General features: G+C 41.6%; 2 protein-coding genes across 10 annotated transcripts in view; one reads left to right on the forward strand and one right to left on the reverse strand.

The window, feature by feature from the left end:
* Nucleotides 1-524: 524 nt before the first annotated feature.
* On the reverse strand, nucleotides 525-6355 carry NOTO (notochord homeobox). 4 transcript variants are annotated; one of them, XM_082745595.1, is made up of 4 exons: nucleotides 5161-6355; nucleotides 3742-3932; nucleotides 1018-1501; nucleotides 525-976 (listed from the first exon to the last, which is right to left on the reverse strand). In XM_082745595.1, exons 1-3 carry the CDS (start codon nucleotides 5534-5536, stop codon nucleotides 1343-1345), a joined length of 726 nt encoding a protein of 241 aa, XP_082601721.1. In that variant the 5' UTR covers nucleotides 5537-6355; the 3' UTR covers nucleotides 525-976; nucleotides 1018-1342. The 4 variants fall into 4 exon arrangements, with proteins under 4 accessions (XP_082601721.1, XP_082601719.1, XP_082601722.1 ...); XM_082745593.1 differs by having other exon boundaries at nucleotides 3742-3965; XM_082745596.1 differs by having other exon boundaries at nucleotides 3742-3840; nucleotides 5161-6354.
* RAB11FIP5 (RAB11 family interacting protein 5) overlaps nucleotides 4926-22943 on the forward strand; it is a 117468-nt gene continuing 99450 nt past the window's right edge. For 2 of the 6 annotated variants that reach the window (XM_082745579.1, XM_082745582.1), the window contains exon 1: nucleotides 5193-5254. The gene's annotated coding sequence lies outside the window, so the exon portion shown is untranslated. Of the gene's footprint in view, nucleotides 5259-22943 lie in introns of all 6 variants that reach the window. The other 4 variants (XM_082745578.1, XM_082745577.1, XM_082745580.1 and 1 more) reach the window with 4 other exon arrangements.

Raw genomic sequence — 22943 nt, forward strand, 5'->3', positions numbered from 1 at the left:
AAGACTGAGCCACCCAGGCACCCTATTTTTTTTTTTTTTTTAAATGAGTCAATTGAAGAAGCAGGTGCTGGAAGAGGCAGATGCAGCTGGATCCCTTTGATTAACAGAGTGGACTTTGGGTCCGGCATTAGGATTTCCCTGAAGACAGGAAGAGGGGCTCTTGAAGCTGGACCCTGGCCTCCCTCAAGTCTGTGGCCTGGTGTCTAGGAGAGGATGGTCTACTACCAGTTGGAGGCATTTGGTTTTTCCAAGACAACCTCTTCTCCCTGTCTTCTCTCCCGCAGACAGCAGTGGGGACCATGCATTCTCCCACCACTAGGTGGCAGGGCACGCCTCTTTCACTTGTTCACCTCAGTACCCAGAGGCCATTCTAGATTTTCTATCAACACCCTCTGCTCAGGAATGTAGAGCACTAAAGAAATCACTTCTGTGCTGGTGACTGGGCTAACAAGAGCAGGCTATCAGCATGCTTCTTAGAAACTGAGGAGCTTCCTGGGAAGGAAATGGAACCACGAGTTAGGGTCTTTTTTTTTTTTTTTAAAGATTTTATTTATTTGACAGATAGAGATCACAAGTAGATGGAGAGTCAGGCAGAGAGAGAGGAGGAAGCAGACTCCCTGCTGAGCAGAGAGCCCAATGCGGGGCTTGATCCCAGGACCCTGGGATCACAACCTGAGCCGAAGGCAGAGGCTTAACCCACTGAGCCATCCAGGCGCCCCATGAGTTAGGGTCTTGAAGGGGGAGAAATTATAACCATCTCATGGAAATACAGCAGAGTTTGTGACAAAATGCCTACCTTGGCAAAGGCAGAGCCAAACTGCTCTATTTTATGTAATGATGGAGAGGGGGCAAGATGGGTAGCTAGAGGGAAAAATATGGTGGTCAGGGTAGCATGTCTGGTCCTAAGCAGGGAGCTGGGGCTGAGCTCCTGAAAATGGTGACAGTTCAGACAAGAACAAGAAAACTTTGGGAAACTCTTTGAAGGGAAGTAGGCTAAATGGTTTACCTTTCCCTCACCTTTGCTCTCAACTCCACCATCTCTGGTGGGCAAGAGACTTCTAAGGCCCAGACACTGATTCAAGGAGGCCCCTTCTCCATAGCCAGACCAGGAAAAGATTAATCTGTGGAGAGGTCAGTGCTGGTGTAAACACCACACATTGCCCCACATACTTGCTTGGGCCTGGCACCCTGTAACAACTTTACAGACATCCTGTCAGTGCTGGGAGGATGAAGTTGTCAATGCACCCATTATACAGATGAAGAAAAAAGGCTCAGTAGTTCCAGTGAGTGCCCCCAAGAAAAACTAGCCCAGACAGCCCAGGTTGAGCTTCTGTCCCAGTCCTCAGCTTTCCATTCCTGACTCAGGGTCTTCTCTCTGGTTGCTGTTGTCAGAGCTGCTGGAGGGTTCGTCTTGGGAGGCAGCCATGGCAGACACAACGGGCAGCTTCAGCCTTTGCTGCTTCTGGTACTTGACCCTGCGGTTTTGGAACCAGACCCTCACCTATAATCAAAGGCAATGGTCAGAGATTAGAATGTGACCAGCAGTTCCCATGGTTTCCCCCATTCCTTGGTGCCTACTGCTCTCACATTCTGCTCTCATATTCGCTCTTCCTTCTAACGGGAGCATTTCCTTCAAAACACCCTTCTCTATAATTTTAGGCACCATTTGTTTATCCAACAAATATTTATTGAGCTCCTATTATATGCTAGGCACCATCCTAGGTGATGGTGATATGTGGTGAGCAATAGAGGTATAGTCCCTGACCTCATGGAACTCACAGACCAGAGAGACATACAACAAAAATGGAAACAAAACCAAACACAAATGGTCGTTTGAACCTCCCCGAGGAACCAGCACTTAAGCTGAGGCTCAAAGGATAAGAGGCCAGTTTAATGAGGACAGAGAAAAGCAGGCTGGATCAGGAGATGACCTGTAGGAAAGCTTGGGGTGTTTGAGCACCAGAAAGGAGGAGAGCATGGCTGAAGGATCTGGGAGTGAGAGATGGGGAAGTGAAGAGACAGTGGGAGAAGGCAGCAGGGGCCAGATCACCTAATACCATGGAGGCTGTGGGTAAGGAATATCAGCTTTAAGGCTTTTTATTTTTTTAAAGATTTTATTTTTATTCATTTGACACACAGAGAGAGATCACAAGTAGGCAGAGCAGCAAGCAGAGAGGGAGCAGGGAAGCAGGCTCCCTGTTGAGCAGAGAACCCAATGCAGGGCTTGATCCCAGGACCTTGAGACCATGACCCGAGCTGAAGGCAGAGGCTTAACCCACTGAGCCAGCCACTCAGGTGCCCCAGCTTCGAGGCTTTTAAGTGGGATGTGACATAGTCCTGTTTGCTCAAGTGAATTGCATATCTGGCTGCTTTGTAAAGAATGGATGAAAGGAGAGGCAGAGACACAGCTGGCAGACTACTGTGATAATCCAAATAGAGCTGGGACCAGGATGAACTAGGGGCAATGGAGAAAAGTAAAGCGATCCCAGTTGTATTTTGGAGGTACAGGTGACAAGGCTTGCTGATGGACTGGAAACAGGAGAGGGGGAATCTAAGAGGACTTGATATTTTGACCAACTGGATGGATGGTGGGGCCATGAGTAGGGAGAGGAACAGATCTGGAAAGAAATAAAGTCAAGAATTGAGGTTTAGACTTAAATTTGCAATGCCTGTCCTAGGAGACATCTAAATGGAGACCTCAAGAAGGTAGGTTGGTGCACAAGTGAGAAAACAATAAGATGGGCGAAGATACAAACCTGGGAATTGTTAGCTTATATATTTAAAACCATGGGATTAAATGAGATGGGGGGGGCAGAGGGCAAATATGAGGTCACAAAGAGAAGAGTACCCTACAGAGATGACAGAAAAGTGGCTAGAGACCTGGAAAACTAAGAATGCGGTGTCCAAAAGCCAAGAGAAGTATGTGTGTCAGTAAGAGAAGGAGCAGTCAATTGTATTAAGTGGGGAGTTAGATGAAAGGAAAACAGCTGCTGACTTTGACAACATGGAGAGACTTTGAGGAGAAGTTCTGATGGAATGGGAGGGGAAAATTCATATTGGAATGAGTTACGTAGTTGGGAAGTGAGGACGTAGAGAGACTGACTGTCACAAGTTCTTGGCAAGTCTGCCTATGATAAAAGCAGAAAAACGGTGTAGTAGCTGGAGGGGGATATGGAGGTCAAGTGAAGGGTTATTCTTATTTTAAATATTTAGTTCCTTGAACATACTTAATTTCACTGTCAGCTCCTTTTTTTTTTTTTAAAGATTTTATTTATTTGACAGACAGAGATCACAAGTAGGCAGAGAGACAGGCAGAGAGAGGAGAAAGGAGGAAGCAGGCTCCTCACTGGGCAGAGAGCCCGATGCGGGGCTCGATCCCAGGACCCTGGGATCATGACCTGAGCTGAAGGCAGAGGCCTTAATCCACTGAGCCACCCAGGTGCCCCATCAGCTCCTTTTTAAATGTGGAAACATAAAGTTCTAGGTCAATATCTAGATTAATGGGTGTTGTTCCCATAATATGTTTTCCTGTGGGACTGTTTTCCTCATTCATGTAGGGAGTGTACCAGTGATTAGGGCGTGTGGTCCCATCCTGTCCCATCACCCCCCCCACCACCACCACCGTGGCCTGGCAGAGAGGAATAAGGCCCAGGTCTTCCCAACAACCTCACTCAGGGCCTTCTGGAGAGCAGAGCCCACCCCCAGGTACAGCCCTGGGCTTGCAGGAGCCCCTGCTCCTACCTGGTTCTCGGTAAGGTTGAGCTGGGCTGCCAGCTGAGCTCTCTTCTTCCCCACAAGATTGTGCTGCTTTGTAAACACATTCTCCAACTCTTCCAGCTGCTTCAAGTTAAACATAGTCCGAACCCTCTTTTGGGGTCTCTCAGTGTCCTGGAGTTCCTCTGTTGGAGCCCAGTCTGGGGTACCCCAGAGGCCTGAGCAGTGAGTCAGCTCTAAGCCTAAAGAGCCTATGTACACACGTGTACACACACACACACACACACACACAAAATATTCATAAAATACCTCTGGAAGAATAAAGAGACTTGGAATCATTGGCGGCTTGTGGGGTGGGGTTAACCCCACCCCCAGGTGACTGGGGGACAGGAATGTTAAGGGAAACTCTTCTCCCTCTTAGTAAACATTTTTTGAAGTTTGAACTGTATCAGTGTAGTAACTATACAAAAACTAACTTGAAAATGAGATCACTGTAATATAAAGCAGTAAACTGCAACTCAGAGCTCAGCTGCCTGAGGAAGTTAGGGCAACTGGGTTTGGAGCTCTGCACGCAGGTCACTCCCCTGCCGTGGCCGTGAATTTGGATAGGTTTTGAGAGCCTGGAAGGGGGGTGGGGTGGAAATGCAGAACGGAGAGCTCCCAGGGAGTGGGCACCAACTCAGATGGTTACATCCATTTTGGCACCAGTTGACAAGGCTTGCACTAACTTGGCTCCTGTTTTCCTCAAGGGGAGGTGAGGAAGCATGAATCAGATTGCCAAAAAAGGGCGAAAGCTCCTGGAGGTGGCTGTTAGGGCTAGAGGAGAACGTTAGTTAGGTCAATATTTACATTCTCACTGGGATGCAAGACATCAGCCCCATCTAAGAGCGCTCTACGCATATGTACTTCTGTATGGAGCACTTAAGTGTGGAGCCTAAGCTCCACAGACGGGAGCTGTGAGGGACGCCACGGGGGTCTGGGAATTGGTCAGCTCCTCGCTGGACCTCACCACCGCAGCAGCCGCTTCTCCCAGCTAAGAAAGGGCCGTTCCTTTGGGAAGACAGCTGCTGTGGCGCTATCAAGCCTTCCCGCAGGGGGTGTCGAGGGGGCGAGAGACTTTACAAACCCCTTCTGGGGGGACGCTGTGGCCCTGGCCGGGTCTTCCGAGGCCGCGTGGGACTCACCCGCACTTCCCCCTCCGCCCCCGCGCTCACACACACTTCCTGCCCGCTCAGCAGCTAGCGTGCGCGGCGGCCGTCTGGAGGCCAGTCCCTGTCTCTGGCCTCGGATTCCACGGCAAGGTCAAGGGTCATAGGCCCCCTTCCCACTACGGCCGTGCGCGGTTCTCAAACTCAGGGACTGCTCTATCCTGTGCTCGCTGCCGCGGCTGCCGCGCTCCAGCCGCCCCGCCCAGTCCCCAGGTCGCTGCGCCGGGGCACCTCGTACCTGTGACGCCCAGGCCCTGCAGGCAGCAGAAGTGAGGCACGCGGAGCCCCGGCCCCGGCGGCTGGGGGCACGGCTGGTGGAGACCCACGCCCAGGTAGGTGGGCAGCCACGTCGCGGGAACCCGGGAGGGAGCGGTGCCGAGCGTCGCGGCGGCGCGGGGCGGAACGGCCGGCTGGGAGGCGGTGGGCGCGCGGCGGGCGGGCCTGGCCAGGATGGCCTCGACGGAGAAGGACGACTCGAGGCGCCCGGGACCGCGGGGTGTGCCTGGGCCGGCCGGGCGGCGCTGGGGCGCAGGGGGATCGCCAGAGAGCGGGGGCTGGTCCCGAGCGCCGGGGGGAGTGGGCGGCCGGCGGCCTCGCGGCACCGGGCTGGGCATGGCGCGGCCCCCGCCGGATCGGGCCCAGGGAGCGGAGCCAGGGCCTGTGGGCGGCCGTGCGGGGAGTGCGAGAGGCGAGGGGGAGTACCCCACGATGAGGGAGACTCGTCGGTCAGTAACGGCCCAAGCGCTGGGCTAGGGCTCTTAAATTTGGCGGGGCGGGGCGGGGGGCCGGCCTTTTCCTCCAGCCGCCCAGGGTGGGCCTCCGGCGCCCTGCGGGGCCCGACCCTCCGGAGTCCGCGCGCGCGGCAAGTCAAGGTGGGCACTCCCTCCCTCCCTCCGCGTTTGATGATGCCCATCCTGGTGTGGTCGGGAAAGGACCCTGAGCTCGCTGTGGCTCCCTGGTGATTCTGGGCGAGCTACCCGACCCCTGAGCGCCTTCAGGCCTGGCCTTATCCTTGCGCCATCTTTGAAGCAGAAGCCCCAGCCAGATTCAACTGGGACTAAGCAGACCTTAAAAAAAAAAAAAAGTTTTATTTAATTTAAATATCTTGATAAACAAAGTAAATTTCCCATCCGGCTTCCCAGCCACTCAGTTTCCCCTGCCTGGAGCCACCGCCATGGTTACCAGTTTCTTTTTGGATTTTTCCAGGAACTTTCTGCACCCACATTACCTGGGTCCCACTGGAAAAAAATCTTTCCTCTATCCCAAAAGGTGGAAGGGAAAAAACTATAATGGTTTCAGCTTAAGAAATAGTCTTTATCACCAGTGCATAGAAGTTGTGTACAAAACTCCTTGAGTTATGTAGGTTTAGGGCCGGCATTTGTATCCCTGCTTTTTGGATGAATAATCAGTACTTACCAGCTGTTGTTCTTGAGCAAACTACAAGTTACTGTTTGTATTTCCTTACCTCTTAAATGGGAGATACTAGTAGCTGCCTTGTGGAGTTGCTGTGTGGATTACATGAGTTAATCCATGTGAAGGTTTTAGAATTGGCTTGGTGCATGAGGAACATTAGGCTGGGATTGTGGCGCTCAGAGGGATTCTTGGTTCTGAGGCTCCTATTGCCGTTCTGCCTCCTGAAACTGATGGCTAACATTGAAACTACTCAGTCATGTCAAGGGCAGTTCCATGCCATTGTCAGTAGACATTAGCTGTTTGGGACACAAGGTGCCCATGTCTGCTCTGCCAGGTAGGGACTAGAGGAACCTTGCTAAAGTAAAGCAGCCTCCTGCCCTGCCTTCCTTCCCATTTCAGCAAATACTTGCCCAACCTTCTGGACAGCTCCCCAGGCAGCCTGGAATCTGAGATTGTGGGTGAGATCATCAGTGGCTGGCCCAGCTAGTCCCATGTCTAGGATTACTGTGGTCTGGCCAGGGGGTGCTGGGTCAGAGATGAGGAGACACCAATTGACCATTCTGGGGAAGGGGTGTGGGTGGGAGGCAAACTCAGAAGAGGAGCTCTTACTTACCTGAAGTCAGACCCACTGGGGGATTAAGTGAAAGTTGACTCCCAAATCCTACACACACCATTCCATTTCTCAACATATTTCTTTTTCTTTCTTTTCTTTCTTTCTTTTTTTTTTTTTTAAGATTTTATCCACTTATTTGAGAGAGAGATAGAGAGTGTGAGAGAGAGCACAAGCAGGGGGAGTGGCAGGGAGAGGGAGAAGCAGACTCCCTGCAGAGCAGGGAGCAGGATGTGAGGATGGATCCCAGGACCCTGACACCATGACCCCCGCCAAAGGCAGACACCTAACAGACTGAGCCACTCAGGTGCCCCAACATATTTTTTTTTTAAAGATTTTTATTTATTTATTTGACAGAGAGAAATCACAAGTAGTCAGAGAGGCAGGCAGAGAGAGAGAGAGGGAAGCAGGCTCCCTGCTGAGCAGAGAGCCTGATGCGGGACTCGATCCCAGGACCCTGAGATCATGACCTGAGCCGAAGGCAGCGGCTTAACCCACTGAGCCACCCAGGCGCACCAACATATTTTTTTTTTAAGGAGATTTTCCTCTAAGAGTGTGGGGCTGTGCTACCCTGAGGATCCCCCCCCAACAGATGGCAGTGTCAAGATACCAACAGCATGCCTATGAGGAGGGACTTGAGCACCCACCTCTTCAAAGACAATAACAGCGTGTGGTGTTGGTGGTCAGTGGAGCACAGTGATAGAAGATGTAGATTTTGGAATAGGATAAACCTATCTTTAAGTCTCAACTTTGTCACTGAACATTTCTGTACCTTCAGATAAGTGAATTATTCACTCCAAGCCTCCAATTTCTTGTAAATTGGGAACGATCTCTTGGGTAAGAAAATAATACTCACCTGATGGGACTGTTACAAGGATTAAATGAGATTGTGTTTTTAGCTAAATGGTAACCATTTTGGGGAGGAGAGAGGCTATTTAGATTGGTAGATGAGCTAGGCTTCTTGAAAGGGTTCAGTGAAAGTATGGGGACAGATTTATAAACCAAGGTAAAGTGTCTGGTCTGTGTCACTTTATGCACTGAGATTCAAAATGAGCTAATTTGGCAGCAGCAAGCACCCTGGAATTAGAAGGAGTTGACAAAGAGCAAGATAAAACTTATAAGGTGGAAGGCTCAGAGCATTTTTTAAAATAGATTTTATTTATTTATTTGACAGAGAGATTACAAGCAGGCAGAGAGGCAGGCAGAGAGAGAGGGGGAAGCAGGCTTTCCACTGAGCAGAGAGCCTGATGCAGGGCTCGAACCCAGGACCCTGAGACCATGACCCGAACTGAAGGCAGAGGCCTAACCCACTGAGCCACCCAGGTGCCCCAGGCTCAAGAACATTTTAAGTCTATTTTTGTTGATTTTTTGGTAAAGAACATAGTCACTGTGTCTCCAGCTCAGGATTTTCTTTTTTCTTTTCTTTTTTAAAAAGATTTTATTTATTTATTTGAGAGAGAGAGAGAGAAAGAGAGAGAGCCCATGAGCAGGGGCAGAGTGAGAGGAAGAGGGAGAAACAGACTCTCCTGCTAAGCAGGGAGCCTGAAATGGGCTCCATCCCAGGATGCTGGGATCATGACCTGAGCCAAAAGCAGACTCATAACTGACTGAGCCACCCAGGTGCCCCTCTAGCTCTGGAGTTTCAGTACATAATTCACTGTATTTCAGTACATAGTTATCTGTTTTCTGTTATTTCACTTAATCCTTCTCAGACTTTAAATTCCTGAGGACAGACATTAATATTCCCAATTTAAACATAAGTAAATAGAACAAGAGATGGTTAACAAATTTGCTAGCTTTGGGAGTTTAGCAAAATGTGGTTTTAATTTGCATTTATTCCCTGAATACTGTTTATGTTCAGCTTCTTTTCACAAACTTATCAACCATTTGGATATCCTCTTTTATGTGAAGTTGCCTGTTCAAGTAGTTTGCTTATTTTTGCGTTGGGTTACTATCTCTCTTTCTTTGTGAGATGATTTACATATAGATAGATATAGATATTTTGGGATCAAGATCCTTGTTGCAATAAACAGAGAAGCAAATATCTTGTCCCATTCTGTGGACTGCCTTTTCATTCTTTTATTGTTGGGTTTTTTTTATGAACAAAAATTGCTAATTTTAATAAAATTTAATGATCTGTTTTTGTGTCCTTTAAAAGAAAACTTTGTCTGCCCCAATTATGAAGATGTTCTCCTGTTACTGTTTTTTTAATTCTTTGTTATTTTAGTTTTTTTTTTTTTTTTTAATTTTAGCTTTTACTTTTAGGTCTGGAATTTATTTTTGTGTAGGTGTTAGGGAAAAGATTTTTAAAGGATGAGTCAAAATCGGAAGCTATAAAGGAAAGTATTGATTGATTAAAGAGCACAAAAATTTAAAAGTTAATTGTAACAGTGGTTTGTACCTGTACTTTTTCTTTCCTACATGATTTAAGACATAAATACATTTAAAGAAAAAAACAATTATTTTATGTAAAAGCTAGTAACTTTTGTAATTTTGGTTTGTAACTCCAAATCTTGTTTTCTACATAATTTAAGAAACTAATGTATTTAAAATATTTATGTTTTGGGGCACACAATGCATAAAGATGTAATTTTGTGGTATCAACAACTGAAAGAGATGGAGACAAAATTGTAAAGAAGCAGAGTTTTTGTTATACTATTGAAGTTAAGCTGATATAAATTCAAATTAGAATGTTATAACTTTATGAGTTAACTGTAATCCTCATGGTAACCATAAAGAAAGTAGTTATGGAATATACATAAAAGGAAATGAGAAATAAATTTAAACATTTCGCAAATAAAACCAAACATAAGATAGTAGTGTTGGAAATGAGGGACAAAATCTATAAGGCATATAGAAAACACAGAACACAATGCAGAAGTCAATCCATCCTTATTGGTAATTACTTTAAATGTAAATGGATTAAACTCTCCAATCAAAAGACAGAGCGTATATCCCATCTGATGAGAAAGAACTTCTTTGTTTTTTCCCAAGGGTAGTCAGATACATTCCACTGAATATGGTCTACCATGTCCAACTGGACAAAAATCAACTTTTTTTTTTTTTTTTTATTAAGGGGGGTAGGTACTATATAGGGAGGAAAGGTTCACGTGAGCATTTCTTCTTAAGATCTCCCTTCTTGGTTAAGATTCATAAATCCCCTTTGATACAATGATCTATTAATGTGCTGTACTTCATGTATGAACATAATACTAATTATCAAAGGCCAACTTTGAAATTAATCTAGTTATGTCCTTCAGAGAGAATAGAAATAGGTTGAAGTCATATACATGTGTCCATCCATATATATGCCAGGGGAACTGAACCTTAGTTTTAAAATGACTTAGGAATGCCTGTGTGGCTCAGTGGGTTAAGAGACCAGTTCTTGGTTACAGCTCAGGTCGTGAACTCATGGTTGTGGGATTGAGCCTTACCTCAGCTATGCACTTGGCACAGAGTCTGTCTGAAAATGAGAATGAGAAATGAATTTAAACATTTCACTAATAAAACCAAATACAAAATAAGATAGTAGTGTTGGAAATGAGGGACAAAAGTTGTAAGGCATATAGAAAACACAGAACACAATGATAGAAGTCAGTCCTACCTTATTCATAATTACTTTAAATGTAAATGGATTTACATTACATGTAAATGGATTACATCCCTCTGCCCCTCCCCTCCATAAGAGCTCTTTCTTTCTTTTTTTTTTTTCTAAAAAAAATTTTTTTTTTAAATTCATTTGACAGAAATCACAAGTAAGCAGAGAGGCAGGCAGAGAGAGAGGAAGAGAAAGCAGGCTTCCTGCTGAGCAGAGAGCCCAACATAGGGCTGGGTCCCAGCACTCTGGGATCAGGACCAGAGCCAAAGGCAGAGGCTTTAACCCACTGAGCCACCCAGGTGCCTCTTTCTTTCTTTCTCTCAAATGAATAAATACATCTTTTTAAAAGGATTTTATTTATTATTTGACAGAGAGATCACAAGTAGGCAAAGAGGTAAGTGGGGGTGGGGGGAAGGTGGAGGGAAGAAGGCTCCCCACTGAGCAGAGAGCCCAACATGGGGCTCAATCCCAGGACCCTGAGATCATGACCTGAGCCGAAGGCAGAGGCTTAACCCACTGAGCCACCCAGGTGCCCCAATAAATACATCTTTACAAAAAAATAAAATGACAAATAAAAGCCTTGAAACAGTGCAGCCTTGGAAAAGGCTTCTTCCAAAGGGTACGGGTAAAGAAGTACCTACAGTCTTTTGCTAACTGCTCTTCACTTTTGCTGTCACTTTGGCCTGGTGCCTAAAGATAAAAGTATTATTGTATATGTGGGGGGAAAAAGGGCAGAGGTTTAAGATGGGTAAAAGCAAATGATCCAACTATATTATGTTTATAAAAGAATCAGTGGAGGTCCAAAGTCACAAACAGTTTGGAAGTGAAACAATGGAAAAAGATTTTCCATGCAAATAGTAACCACAAGAGCAGGTATGGATATACTAATATCAGACAAAATAGAATTTAAATCAAAAAAGGTTAGAAGAGACAAAGAAGGACATTATATATCAATAAAATTTCAGTATAGCAAGAGTTTTAACACAAATAGTTTTGTACCTAATGATAGACCATCATAAGATATGAAGCAAAAACTGAAAGAATTGAAGGGAGAAATACAGTTTTACACCAAAAGTTGGAGATTTCAGTACCCTACTCACAATATGGATGGAACAACCAGACAGAAGGTAAGTAGGGAAATAGATGACTTAGCAGAATAAAATTGTTAAATCTGACAGACATATACAGAACACTCTAGCCAACAACAGAATACACATTGTTTCTCCAGTGCCCATGGGACATTTTCTAGGATAGACTATTTGTTAGGCCACACATTAAGTCTCAATGGATTTTAAAAGTTAGATCCCATACAAATCTTCTCCTCCAACCACAAGGGGATAAAATTAGAAACCAATAACAAAAGGGAAAATGGAAAATTCACCAAATTGTTTAAATTAAATAACACACTTTTAAACAATAGATCAAAAAGGAAGTCACAAGAGATATAAGAACATACTTAGAGATAAACAAAGTTGAAACACAACTGGGGCACCCGGGTGGCTCAGTTGTTAAGGGTCTGCCTTCAGCTCAGGTCATGATCCCAGGGTCCTGGGATCTAGCCCTGCATTAGGCTCCCTGCTTGGTGGGAAGCCTGCTTCTCCCTCTCCCACTCTCCCTGCTTGTGTTCCCTCTCTTGTGTCTTTCTCTGTCAAATAAATGAATAAACTCTGAAAAAAAAAAAAAAAGAAACACAACATACCAAACCTCAGGGGAATCAGTGAAAGTGCTATTATGGGGGATATTTATGGTTATATGTACTTCATTCAAAAACAAGAAAGATCTTTGGGGCACTTAGATGGTACAGTCGGTTAAGGCTCACATCGTGATCTCAGGATTGTGAGATGGAACCCCATGTTGGGCTCCACACTCAGTGCCAAATCAGCTTGAGATTCTCTCTCCTCTCCTCTGCCCCCCCCACTGATACTCTCTCTCTCTCTCTTAAGTAAATAAAGCTTAAAAAAAAAATCAAGAAAGATCTCAAATCAATAACCTAATTTTACCACTTAAGGAACTAGAAAAATAAGAATAAACTAAAACCAAAGATAATAGAAGGAAGGAAATAATAAAGACTAAAACAGAGATAAATGAAATATTGAAAAACAATAGTGAAATGTAATGAAACCAAAAGTCAATTCTTCAAAAAGATCAACAAAATTGCCAAACAATTAGCTAGATAGACTAAGAAGAAAATAGAAGACTCAAATTACTAAATCCAGAAATGAAGGTGGGATATTGCTACTAATTTTTTTATTGCTACTAATTTTATATAAATTAAAAGGATTATGAGAAAAAACAATGAACAATTGTATGTCAAGAAGTTGGATAACCTAGATGAAATGGACAAGTTCTTAAAACAAAAACCTACCAACACTAGAATAAAATCACAGAGAAATAGAAATCACAGAGAAATAGAAAATTGGAATAGACCTATATAACTGGTAAGGAGATTGAATCAGTAATCAGAAACCTTCCAACAAAGAAAAGCTCTGGACCTGATGGCTTCACTGGTGAATTCTACCAAACATTTATTTTTAATTTTTTAAAAAGACTTTTATTTATTTGACACAGAGAGAGAGAGATGATCACAAGTAGGCAGAGAGTCAGGTAGAGAGAGAGGGGGAAGCAGGCTCCCTGCCGAGCAGAGAGCCTGATGCGGGGCTCAATTACAGGACCCTGAGATCACAACAGGAGCCAAAGGAAGAGGCTTAACCTTCTGAGCCACCCAGGCGCCCCTCTACCAAACATTTAAAGAAGAACTAATACCAGTTCTCCTCCAAGTTAAAAAAAAAAAAAAAAAACTGAAGAGGAGAATCCAAGAGGAGGGAGCACTTACTCATTTTTGTGAGGTCAGCATTACCTCATAGAAGATAGCTGGATGAAGATATTACACGAAAACTACAGACTAATATTCCTAATGAATGTAGATGCAAAAATCCTTAACAAAATACTAGTAAGTAGAATTCAGTAACATACTAAGGAGATTATACACCACAACCAAGTGGAATTTATTCCTGAAATGCAAGGATGGTCAACATATGATAATAGATTAATATAATTCACCACATCAACGGAATGAAGAAAAAAAAAACATATCTATGCAGTTGATGCAGAAAAAGCAGTTGGCAAAATTCAGCATGCTTTCATGATAAAAACACTCAAACTGGGAATAGGAGGAAACTCCCTCAACATAGTAAGAACCAAGTAAAAATCCACAGTGTATTTCCTCTCAAATCAGGAATAAGGTTTTCACCACTTCTGTTCAAAATGTGACTGGAAGTTTAAGCTAGAACAATAAGGCAAGAAAAACAAAAGGCATAGGAGTGCCTGGTTGGCTCATTCAGAAGAGCCTGTGGCTCTTGATCTTGGAGTCATGAGTTTACAGATAGTATGACTATGAATATAGAAAACCCTAAAGATTCCACACCAAGAAACCCGTTAGAATAAATTATGAATTCAGCAAAGTAGGATTAAAAGTCAATACATAAAAATCATTTGCATTTCCATACACAAACGATGAACAATCTGAAAAGAAATTACAAAAGCAATTCTATTTACAATAGTGTTGAAAAGAACAAAAATACTTAGGAATTAATTTAACCAAGGAGGTAAACGACTTGTACAACGAAATGTATAAAACATTGCTGAAAGAATTAGAGAAGACACAAATGGAAACACATTCTATGTTCACAGATTGGAAGACTTAATATTGTTAAAATGTCATTGCTACCCAAAGTGATCTGTAGACTCAATGAAATCCCTATTAAAATCCCAATGACATTTTTCATAGAAATAGAAAACACATCCTAAAAATCACATGGAATTTCAAGGGACCCTGCATAGCCAAAACAATGTTGAAAAAGAAGAAAAAAACTGGAGGACTCACACTTCCTGATTTCAAAAACTTATTTCAAAGCTGCATTAATGAAAACACAGTCTTATTAGCTAAAGCAGACACATAGACCAAAAGAATAGAGAGCCCAGAAATAAACTATTACATATAAGGTCAAACGATTTTTGACAAGGACTCTAAGACCATTAAATAGGTAAAACACAGTCTTTTCAAGATTTTGTTCACGTATGAGAGAAAAAAAGAGAACACAAGTGGGAGAAGAGGGGATGCGTAGAGGGAGAGGGACAAGCAGACTCCACACTGTGCAGGGAGCCTGCCTCTGGGCTTCATCCAGGGACTCCTGGATCATGACCTGAGCTGAAGGCAGACATTTAACCAACTGAGCCACCAAGGTGCCCCAAGACAGTCTTTTTACAAATGGTAGTGGGAATACATGCAAAAGAATGAAGTTGGACCCTTACCCAACACCAGATACAAAAATTAACTAAAAATTGATCACAGACCTAAATGTAAGGCCTAAAACAATAAAGCTCTTAGAAAAAAACATGGTTAGGGGCACCTGATGGCTCAGCTGGTTAAGCATCTGCCTTTGGCTTAGGTCATGATCCCGGGGTCCTGGGATTGGGCCCCACATCAAGCTCCCTGCTTGGTGGGGAACCTGCTTCTCCCTTCCCTCTGCCTGCTGCTTCCCCTGCTTGTATTCCCTCTCTGCCAAATAAATAAACATCTTTAAAAAAAGAAAAAGGATACATGGTTCAAAAGCTTCACAACATTGGATTTGGCCATAATTTCCTGGATATAACGCTAAAGGTACAGTAACAAAAAGAAATAGACAAATTAGACTTGAAAATTTAAAAATTAAAAAAAATTTTGTACATCAGTAAACACTATCAATGTGTATCTGTCACCATGAGCATCAGGTGTTGTATGGAAGTACTGCATCACTATATTGTACACCAGAAACTAATATTACACTGTATTTTAACTAACAGGAATTTAAATGAAAACTTTAAAAAAGACATTATCAACACAGTAAAAAGACAACCCATAGAATGGGAGAAAATATTTGTAAATCACTTATCTGATAAGCCTACTATAGCTAGGATATATAAAGAGCTATTACAATTCAATAATAAAAAGACAATTATAAAACAGGTAAAGGATTTGAATAGACATTTCACCATAGATGTACAAATGGCCAATTACCACATGAAAAGATGCTCAACATTGCTAAACATTAGGGAAATGCCAATCAAAACTACAATGAGAGATCACCTCATACCCAGTAGGATGGTACTACCAAAAAAACCAGAAAACAATAAGTGCTGACAGGGATGTCAGGACATGGGATCCCTTGTGCCCTGTTGATGGGAATGTAAAAGGTAAAGCTGCTGTGGAAAACAGTATGGAAGTTTCTCAAAAAAGTAAAAATAGAATTACCATATGACCCAGCAATTCCACTTCCGGGTTTATGCCCAAAAGAATTGACAGCAGGCTCTGGAACAGAGATTTGTACACAGCAGCATTATTCACTATAGCTGAAACATGGAAGCAGCACAAGAGCCCACCAGTGGATGAATGGATTAGCAAAATGTGGTTAAACACACACTATGGAGTTTTATTCGGCTTTCCAAAGGAAAGAAATCCTGCTATATGGTACGATATGGGTCACTCTTGAGGACATTATGCTAAATGAAATAAGCAAGTCAAGAAATGACAAATACTGTATGATACTACTTATATGAGGTACTTACTAAAAATAATAAAGATAGAAATTAAAAAAACAAAAGATAGAAATATAATGGTGGTTGCCAGGAACTGAGTGGAGGGGGGTGTGGGGATGTACAATCTAACAAGTAAAGAATTTCAGTTTTATAAGATGAAGAGTCATCATCATCATTGGTGGTGATGAGAGTTGTACAGCCATGCAAGTGTATTTAATACCACCGAATGGCTAAAATGGCAATTGTTGTGTATATTTTACCACACAACAGGGAAAAGTGGGGAAAAAAAGACAATGGAGAGATCTGTTCAATGTAGTGAGGGAAATTAACCGTCCACTTGGAAATTTATATCTTATAATTTGGTTAATTATAATTATATATCATAATATTAAAAATAAACATAAAATAACAATTTTATATCATTTAACATATTAAACTCTAATTCAAAAGAAAAGTAAAAATGAAAACATTTTCAGACATGCAAAGACTAAGAGAGTTTGCTACCCAAAGATCCTTCCTTTTAAGAGATATGCTAAAGAGTAGGTTAGCAAGAAAAAACAAAACTCACGAGGCACAAGAAAAATGAGCACAGAGGTCTATTAATTTGTCAATAAATTTTCATCCACTATCAATTATTAATAATTTTTTAATTATAAAACTAAAATTTCAACAGGAATAATAAAATTGAGCATATTAATCAATGGCTTGTTAAGGTGATTGACTGATTTTATTTATTTGTAGGCAATACAAATAGTTAAGATTTTATATTAAAAATTTATGGGGGCACCTGGGTGGCTCAGTTGAGCCTTTGTCCCTGGTTATGATCTTGGGGTCCTGGGATTGAGCCCCACATCAGACTCCTTGCTCAGTGGGGAGTCCTCTACTTCCTCCCTCTCTGCTTCTCCTCCTGTTCATGCTCTCTCTGTCTTTCTCTCTTTCTCTCAAATAAAATAAAGTCTTTAGAAAAATTTATGGACAAAGACTAAAAGAACAGAAATACAATCCATGCTTCCAAACCAGCAAATGATTTTTTTTCTTTCTTTTTTCTTTTTTTAGACAGAGAGCGGTGGGGAGAAGGAGAGAGAATTCCAAGCAGGCTCCATGCCCATGCCTAGCATGGAGCATGATGTGGTGCTTGATCTCACAACCCTGAGATTATGACCTGAGCCCAAATCAAGAGTTAGACGCTTAGCCCACTGAGCCATCCAGGCATCCCCAAACCAGCAAAAGATATTAAAAGGGGGGCAGTATATATGTGGAAAACTTCATCATTTCTCTAGAAGGTAATAAAGGAAATGAACTTTTTTTTTTTTAAAGAATGGTAAATAGAAAACACAAAAGAAATAGGTGAAAAAGTCCAAATCAAGAAGCACTAACACAACATAAAAGAGAACCTTTACCAATGTTTAAATGAGATGAGTGTTTCTAAACCAGAAGGGAAGGGGATGGTAGACCAGGATAGCTTCCCCAATTTCATGGTTCTTGAATTTGCTCTTAAAGGTGTTTTTATGAAGCATTAAAAAAAATATGAAAATACTGTTCCCACAATCTTCTGCTTCTTCTAGCAGAAGAATCTGCTAGAGAAAAAGCTTCAGACAACCAAAATGACAAGACAGAAAACAACATAAGGTATAGTGGCCATGATTATCTGTGGTCCCTGACATCACAAATATGAATCTGATCAAGACAATTTTTTAAAATATTTTTTTAATTTACTTGATAGAGATCACAAGTAGGCAGAGAGGTAGGCACAGAGATGGGGTGGGGGGGGGGGAAGCAGGCTCCTTGCTGAGCAGAGAGCCCCACGTGGAGCTCGATCCCAGGACCCTGAGATCATGACCCACGCTGAAAGCAGAGGCTTAGCCCACTGAGCCACTCGGCACCCCTGATCAAGTCTTTAGATCTAACTCCCAATTCACAGGAAATATGGTGGCCAGAGCAACATGTTGAACGCCACAGGGATGCAATCAGCCAAATCCAGGCTGTGCGACACTCTGTCGGACACACTGTCCATCTTCATCGATAAATAAAGTGGAAGAAAAAAAGATGGAGAACCTATAGGTTAAGAGTCATAAGAGAAATATTAACCAATTGCAATTATTGAATCTTATTAGGAGTCAAAGAAACTGTTTAAGTATTTATGAGGTCATTGAGGAAATTTGAATCTTGGAAGTTGAATGACGTGAAAGATTATTGGTTTTTTTTTAGGTATCGTAATGGTATTTTTTAAGGTGGTAATGATTTTTTAGGTTATATATAATAAATCCTTATTAGAAAAACCTGCTGTACTGTTCATACATGAAAATATGTGATGCCAGAATTTGCTTCAAAATAATCTGGGCTGGGTGACTGACCAATACATGACTGGCAATGAGCTGAAAATTGTTGAAGTTGGCTGATGAGTGCATGGAGTTTCATTATAGGATTCTTTATGCTTTTGTTTATATGTAATATTTTCTGTAACAAAAAGCAACAATAAAAATAAAGACTAGCAATAAATGTATTGTGTTCAACATAAGCAGGTAGGGGAAAAGCCAATATGGGAAAAAGAAAACGGAAGAAAAATGCAGATAAGAACAAAAAGTAATGAAATAGAAAAAAAAAGATACAGTTAATAGAAAAAGACGTTACAGTTGAGAAGATCAACAAAATCCAAAATGGTTCTTTAGAAAAGATAATATAATCAGCAAACCACTATCAAGACTTATCAAGAGTAAAAAGAGGAAAGGCATAATAAAAATTGTAGGGAATGATGACAGAGTAAGGCTGGAGATAAAAAAGTTATTCCACTGTAAGCGATTATCATGACTAACATTGTCAATACACTTGAAAACTTATGTGAAAAAGGTAATTTTCTAGAAAAATGTTAATTGTCAAAATTGACTTTTGAAAAAACAAAAAACAATATACCACTGACAGTTCTTTAGTAATTAACATTTTATGAACCATTTTCCCCTCTTCACAAAAAAGAGTCCAGTTCCAATAGTTTTATAAAACAAGTAGTCCTGATTTAATGCTGTTTCAAAGAGGTGAAAAAAGGAAAAGCTACCCAAATAATTTTTTAGCCCAAATAATTTTTTTAAAGATTTTATTTTTTATTTATTTGACAGAGAGAGATCACAAGTAGGCAGAGAGGCAGAGAGAGAGAGAGAGAGAGAGAGGAGGAAGCAGGCTCCCTGCTGAGCAGAGAGCCCGATGCGGGACTCGACCCCAGGACCCTGGGATCATGACCCGAGCCAAAGGCAGAGGCTTTAACCCACTGAGCCACCCAGGCACCCCAAACCCAAATAATTTTTAAGGATGTGTTAAGTTTGATATTCAAACCAGAAAAAAAAAATGGTTTATAAGACAAAAATCATAAACCAACTACCCTATGATATTAAGGTGATAAAATGCAAAGTAAAATATTAGCAATTCATATTTTTCAGTTTATATAAAAATAATTAATCTTGTTCAAGTAGGGTTTGTCCTGGAAAAGTACAGAACTTCAGCATCATAAAATCTTTTAAGGAATATGCCATATTAACAAATTAGAGAAAAATACCTAATACTTAATAGCCACAGAAGGAAAAAAATACAGAAGGAACATTTGTTCAATGTCTACAATCATTTAAAAATGTAAAGTTTTATCTTTAAAAAAAGTAAAGTTTTAGTAAATTTAAGGGTAAAGGTAGTCATCAAAGTAGTATTCCATATAAACAGGTTGAAGAAAAAATATAATAATCTTAATAGGTACATAAAAAAATTTATAAAATTTAACACTACTTCACTTAAAAAGTACTTCTTTTATCAAAATAAAGGATAAAGGATAGTCATAACAAACCTATAGCAAGGGATGTCTGGGTGGCTCAGTTGGTTAAACATCTGCCTTTGGCTTAGGTCATGATCCCTGGGTCTTGGGATCCACCCCACTTGGGGTTCCCTGCTCTGTGGGGAGCCTGCTTCTCCTCTTCCCTCTGCCTGCTGCTCTGCCTGTTTATATTCTCTCTGTCAAATAAATAAATCTTAAAAAAAAAAATAAACTCAGAAATAAGACATGTATATCCGTTACCACAGTGTCATTTTGTCATTGTACTGGTAATGTTAGCCAATACAATAAGACACAAAAAGAAAGATATAATTGGAAAGGAAGAGACAAAACTACTCTTATTTTTAGACAATATGATTGTCTTTAGAGAAGTTAAGCAAATCCACAGAGAAAGAGTTCTGGAAATGTGATCAATATATAAGAATTGGTAAAGGTAAATATTATTAACAAATGTAATTGAAAGTATATCTCATTTGTAATTGCATTTGTAATTTGTAATTGTCTCCTGTGGTCAGCTCTAGCCCAAAACCATACAGGAAAGGGAATTCTAGGAAGTGAGATTCAACTTAGCGAAGTCAACACAATACAATAAACAATAAAATACATTTAATAAATTTAAAATTAAACTTAAGAGATGTATAAAATGCTTAAAGGGAAAATTACCAATATTGAAGGACATAAAATAAGATCTGAATATATGAAAAGAAAGACTCAATGTCCGAAGATGACAATTCTTCCCCAAATTATCTTAAAATTAAATGCAAGTAAATTTTAAAAAATTTATGGAATTATAAACTTGACAAACTGATTCAAAAACTATATGCTGAAGCACCAAGGATATCTAAGACAGTATGAATAGAATATCTAAGACAAAATGAACAAGTTGAAGGAAGTTGCCTTACCCAACATCAACACTTCTTATAAAGCTAGAGTGATGAACATGGTGTGCTATCAGCATAGGGATGGATGAATGGGTCAGTAGAACAGAATGGAGAGCCCTGACCCTTTGGTGACCTTCCAAGAATAAGCATGGCTGCTTCACTTCTATTTTTCAAATGTCATGCAAATGTCTCCTGTGGTCAGCTCTAGCCCAAAACCATACAGGAAAGGGAATTCTAGGAAGTGAGATTCAACTTAGCGAAGTCAACACCATGCAAAGCACCATAGTCCATGCTTGGTCAACTTGGCATCCACAAATACCCATTTTCACTATGCTTAACTTTGAAATAAAGTTTGAAAGCAAAGGATAGTAAACTTGCACTTCTGCTTAACATGATGCGTTGCTCCCTTGCGCAATGAAAACGTGTGAATCAATTGGTTATCCATATGTAGAAAGAAAAGGTACTTTTTTTTTTTTGGAAGAGAGAGAATCTTTTTTTTTTTTTTTTTAAAGATTTTATTTATTTATTTGACAGACAGAGATCACAAGTAGGCAGAGAGGCAGGCAGAGAGAGAGGAAGAACCAGGCTCCCTGCTGAGCAGAGAGCCTGATGAGGGGCTCTATCCCGGGACCCCGGGATCATGACCTGAGCTGAAGGCAGAGGCTTCAACCCACTGAGCCACCCAGGCACCCCAAGAAAAATTACATTCTTAATGCTCCCCACGGCAAGAAGATACAAAGTCTCTTTATTCACACTTCGGTGATGCTCATTTCTCTTCTAGCTGAGTCATATTCCCCCTGTGATATCTTATAACTTAATTGCTGACAAGTAATGTTAAAAACTTAGTAGAGGAATGGGGAGGAGAGACTTTTTTATTAATGCGGGAAAATATTTACATTGAAGTAAGAAGAAAAGTTTCATACTTCTGCAACTGCTTTAGCTGGTATTTATATATACTCTTCCACTTCCCATTTCATACTCCCTGCCTGGTGAGGTGACCTTTGTTTCTGGTCTGGTCCCATAACACTTCTTCCTGCATTGGGTTGCAGTAGTTTTGCTATTGAATTTAATCACAGGAATGGGAAGAGAGGGCCCATTCTCCCCTTTGGACGTCAAGACAGTCACCCAAGGCAGGACCAATAACCTTAGCCTGTTGATTCACTGGCAAGAGAAGTTCAAAGTAGCCAGGTCCAGTGTCAACGTCTAGCTGAGTGGAACCACTTCTCTGTGCCCTTTTTGGGGAACTAATACTTCTAGATCAGCAGAACCCAACATTTCAGAGACAGAAAGTAGCATTTTTGCTAGAGAAGCATCGTGTGTTATATTGAGGAAAGCTATTATTTCTTTTTTTAAAAAAAATATGTTCTTTTCGTTCTACAGGTTTTATTATTTGAGAGAGAGAGTGTGAGAGAGAGAGAATATGAGAAGGGGTAGGGTAACAGGGAGAAGCAGATTCCATGCTGAGCAGGGAGCCTGATATGAGGCTGGATCCCAGGACTCTGGAATCATGACCTGAGCCGAAGGCAGATACCCAACCGATTGAGCCACCCAGGCACCCCACAGTGTTCTCATTTCTAACCTCTGTTTTCTGACCCATGGATCCCTGCTTTGGGAGAAACAGCAACATAGGTCAGTTGCTGATCTAGAGAACATCTTGCATCCCGAAGGACATTACCCAAGCCCTACAAGGTGTTGCCACCCAGGTGCTACCGTAACTGAGGCTTCAGAAGGCCGTTTTACTGTTCCCTCAGGCCAGCTGCTTCAGGGTGACGGGGAACATGGTAAGATCAGTAAATTTCACGAGCTTGAGCCCATTGCTGCTCTTCATTTGCTGTGAAAGGAATTCTTTGGTCAGCCATAGAAACTTTCAGGTCCCTCACATGAACCTTGAGATGGGAATTTAAAGCCCTGACTCAACATATTCTTTCCCCAAATTCTTCAGGGCATTTTAACAATCTACCAATCTTAATTCTAATTATATTCAAGCAAATAGTCAGTCAAAACACTGACTTCCATAGGCACCAAATTACAATTGTCTACAGGTGATCATGTAAAGAAACTTCTTGTCCTGTTCTAGGACACAGAGTACCAGTGATCCCTGTACCCTTGGTAATCCTTGGTAAGGGTCTTTTTTTTT

The sequence above is a fragment of the Mustela nivalis genome, assembly GCF_964662115.1.
Source record: "Mustela nivalis genome assembly, chromosome: 8".
In the NCBI taxonomy this organism is placed as follows: Eukaryota; Metazoa; Chordata; class Mammalia; order Carnivora; family Mustelidae; genus Mustela; species Mustela nivalis.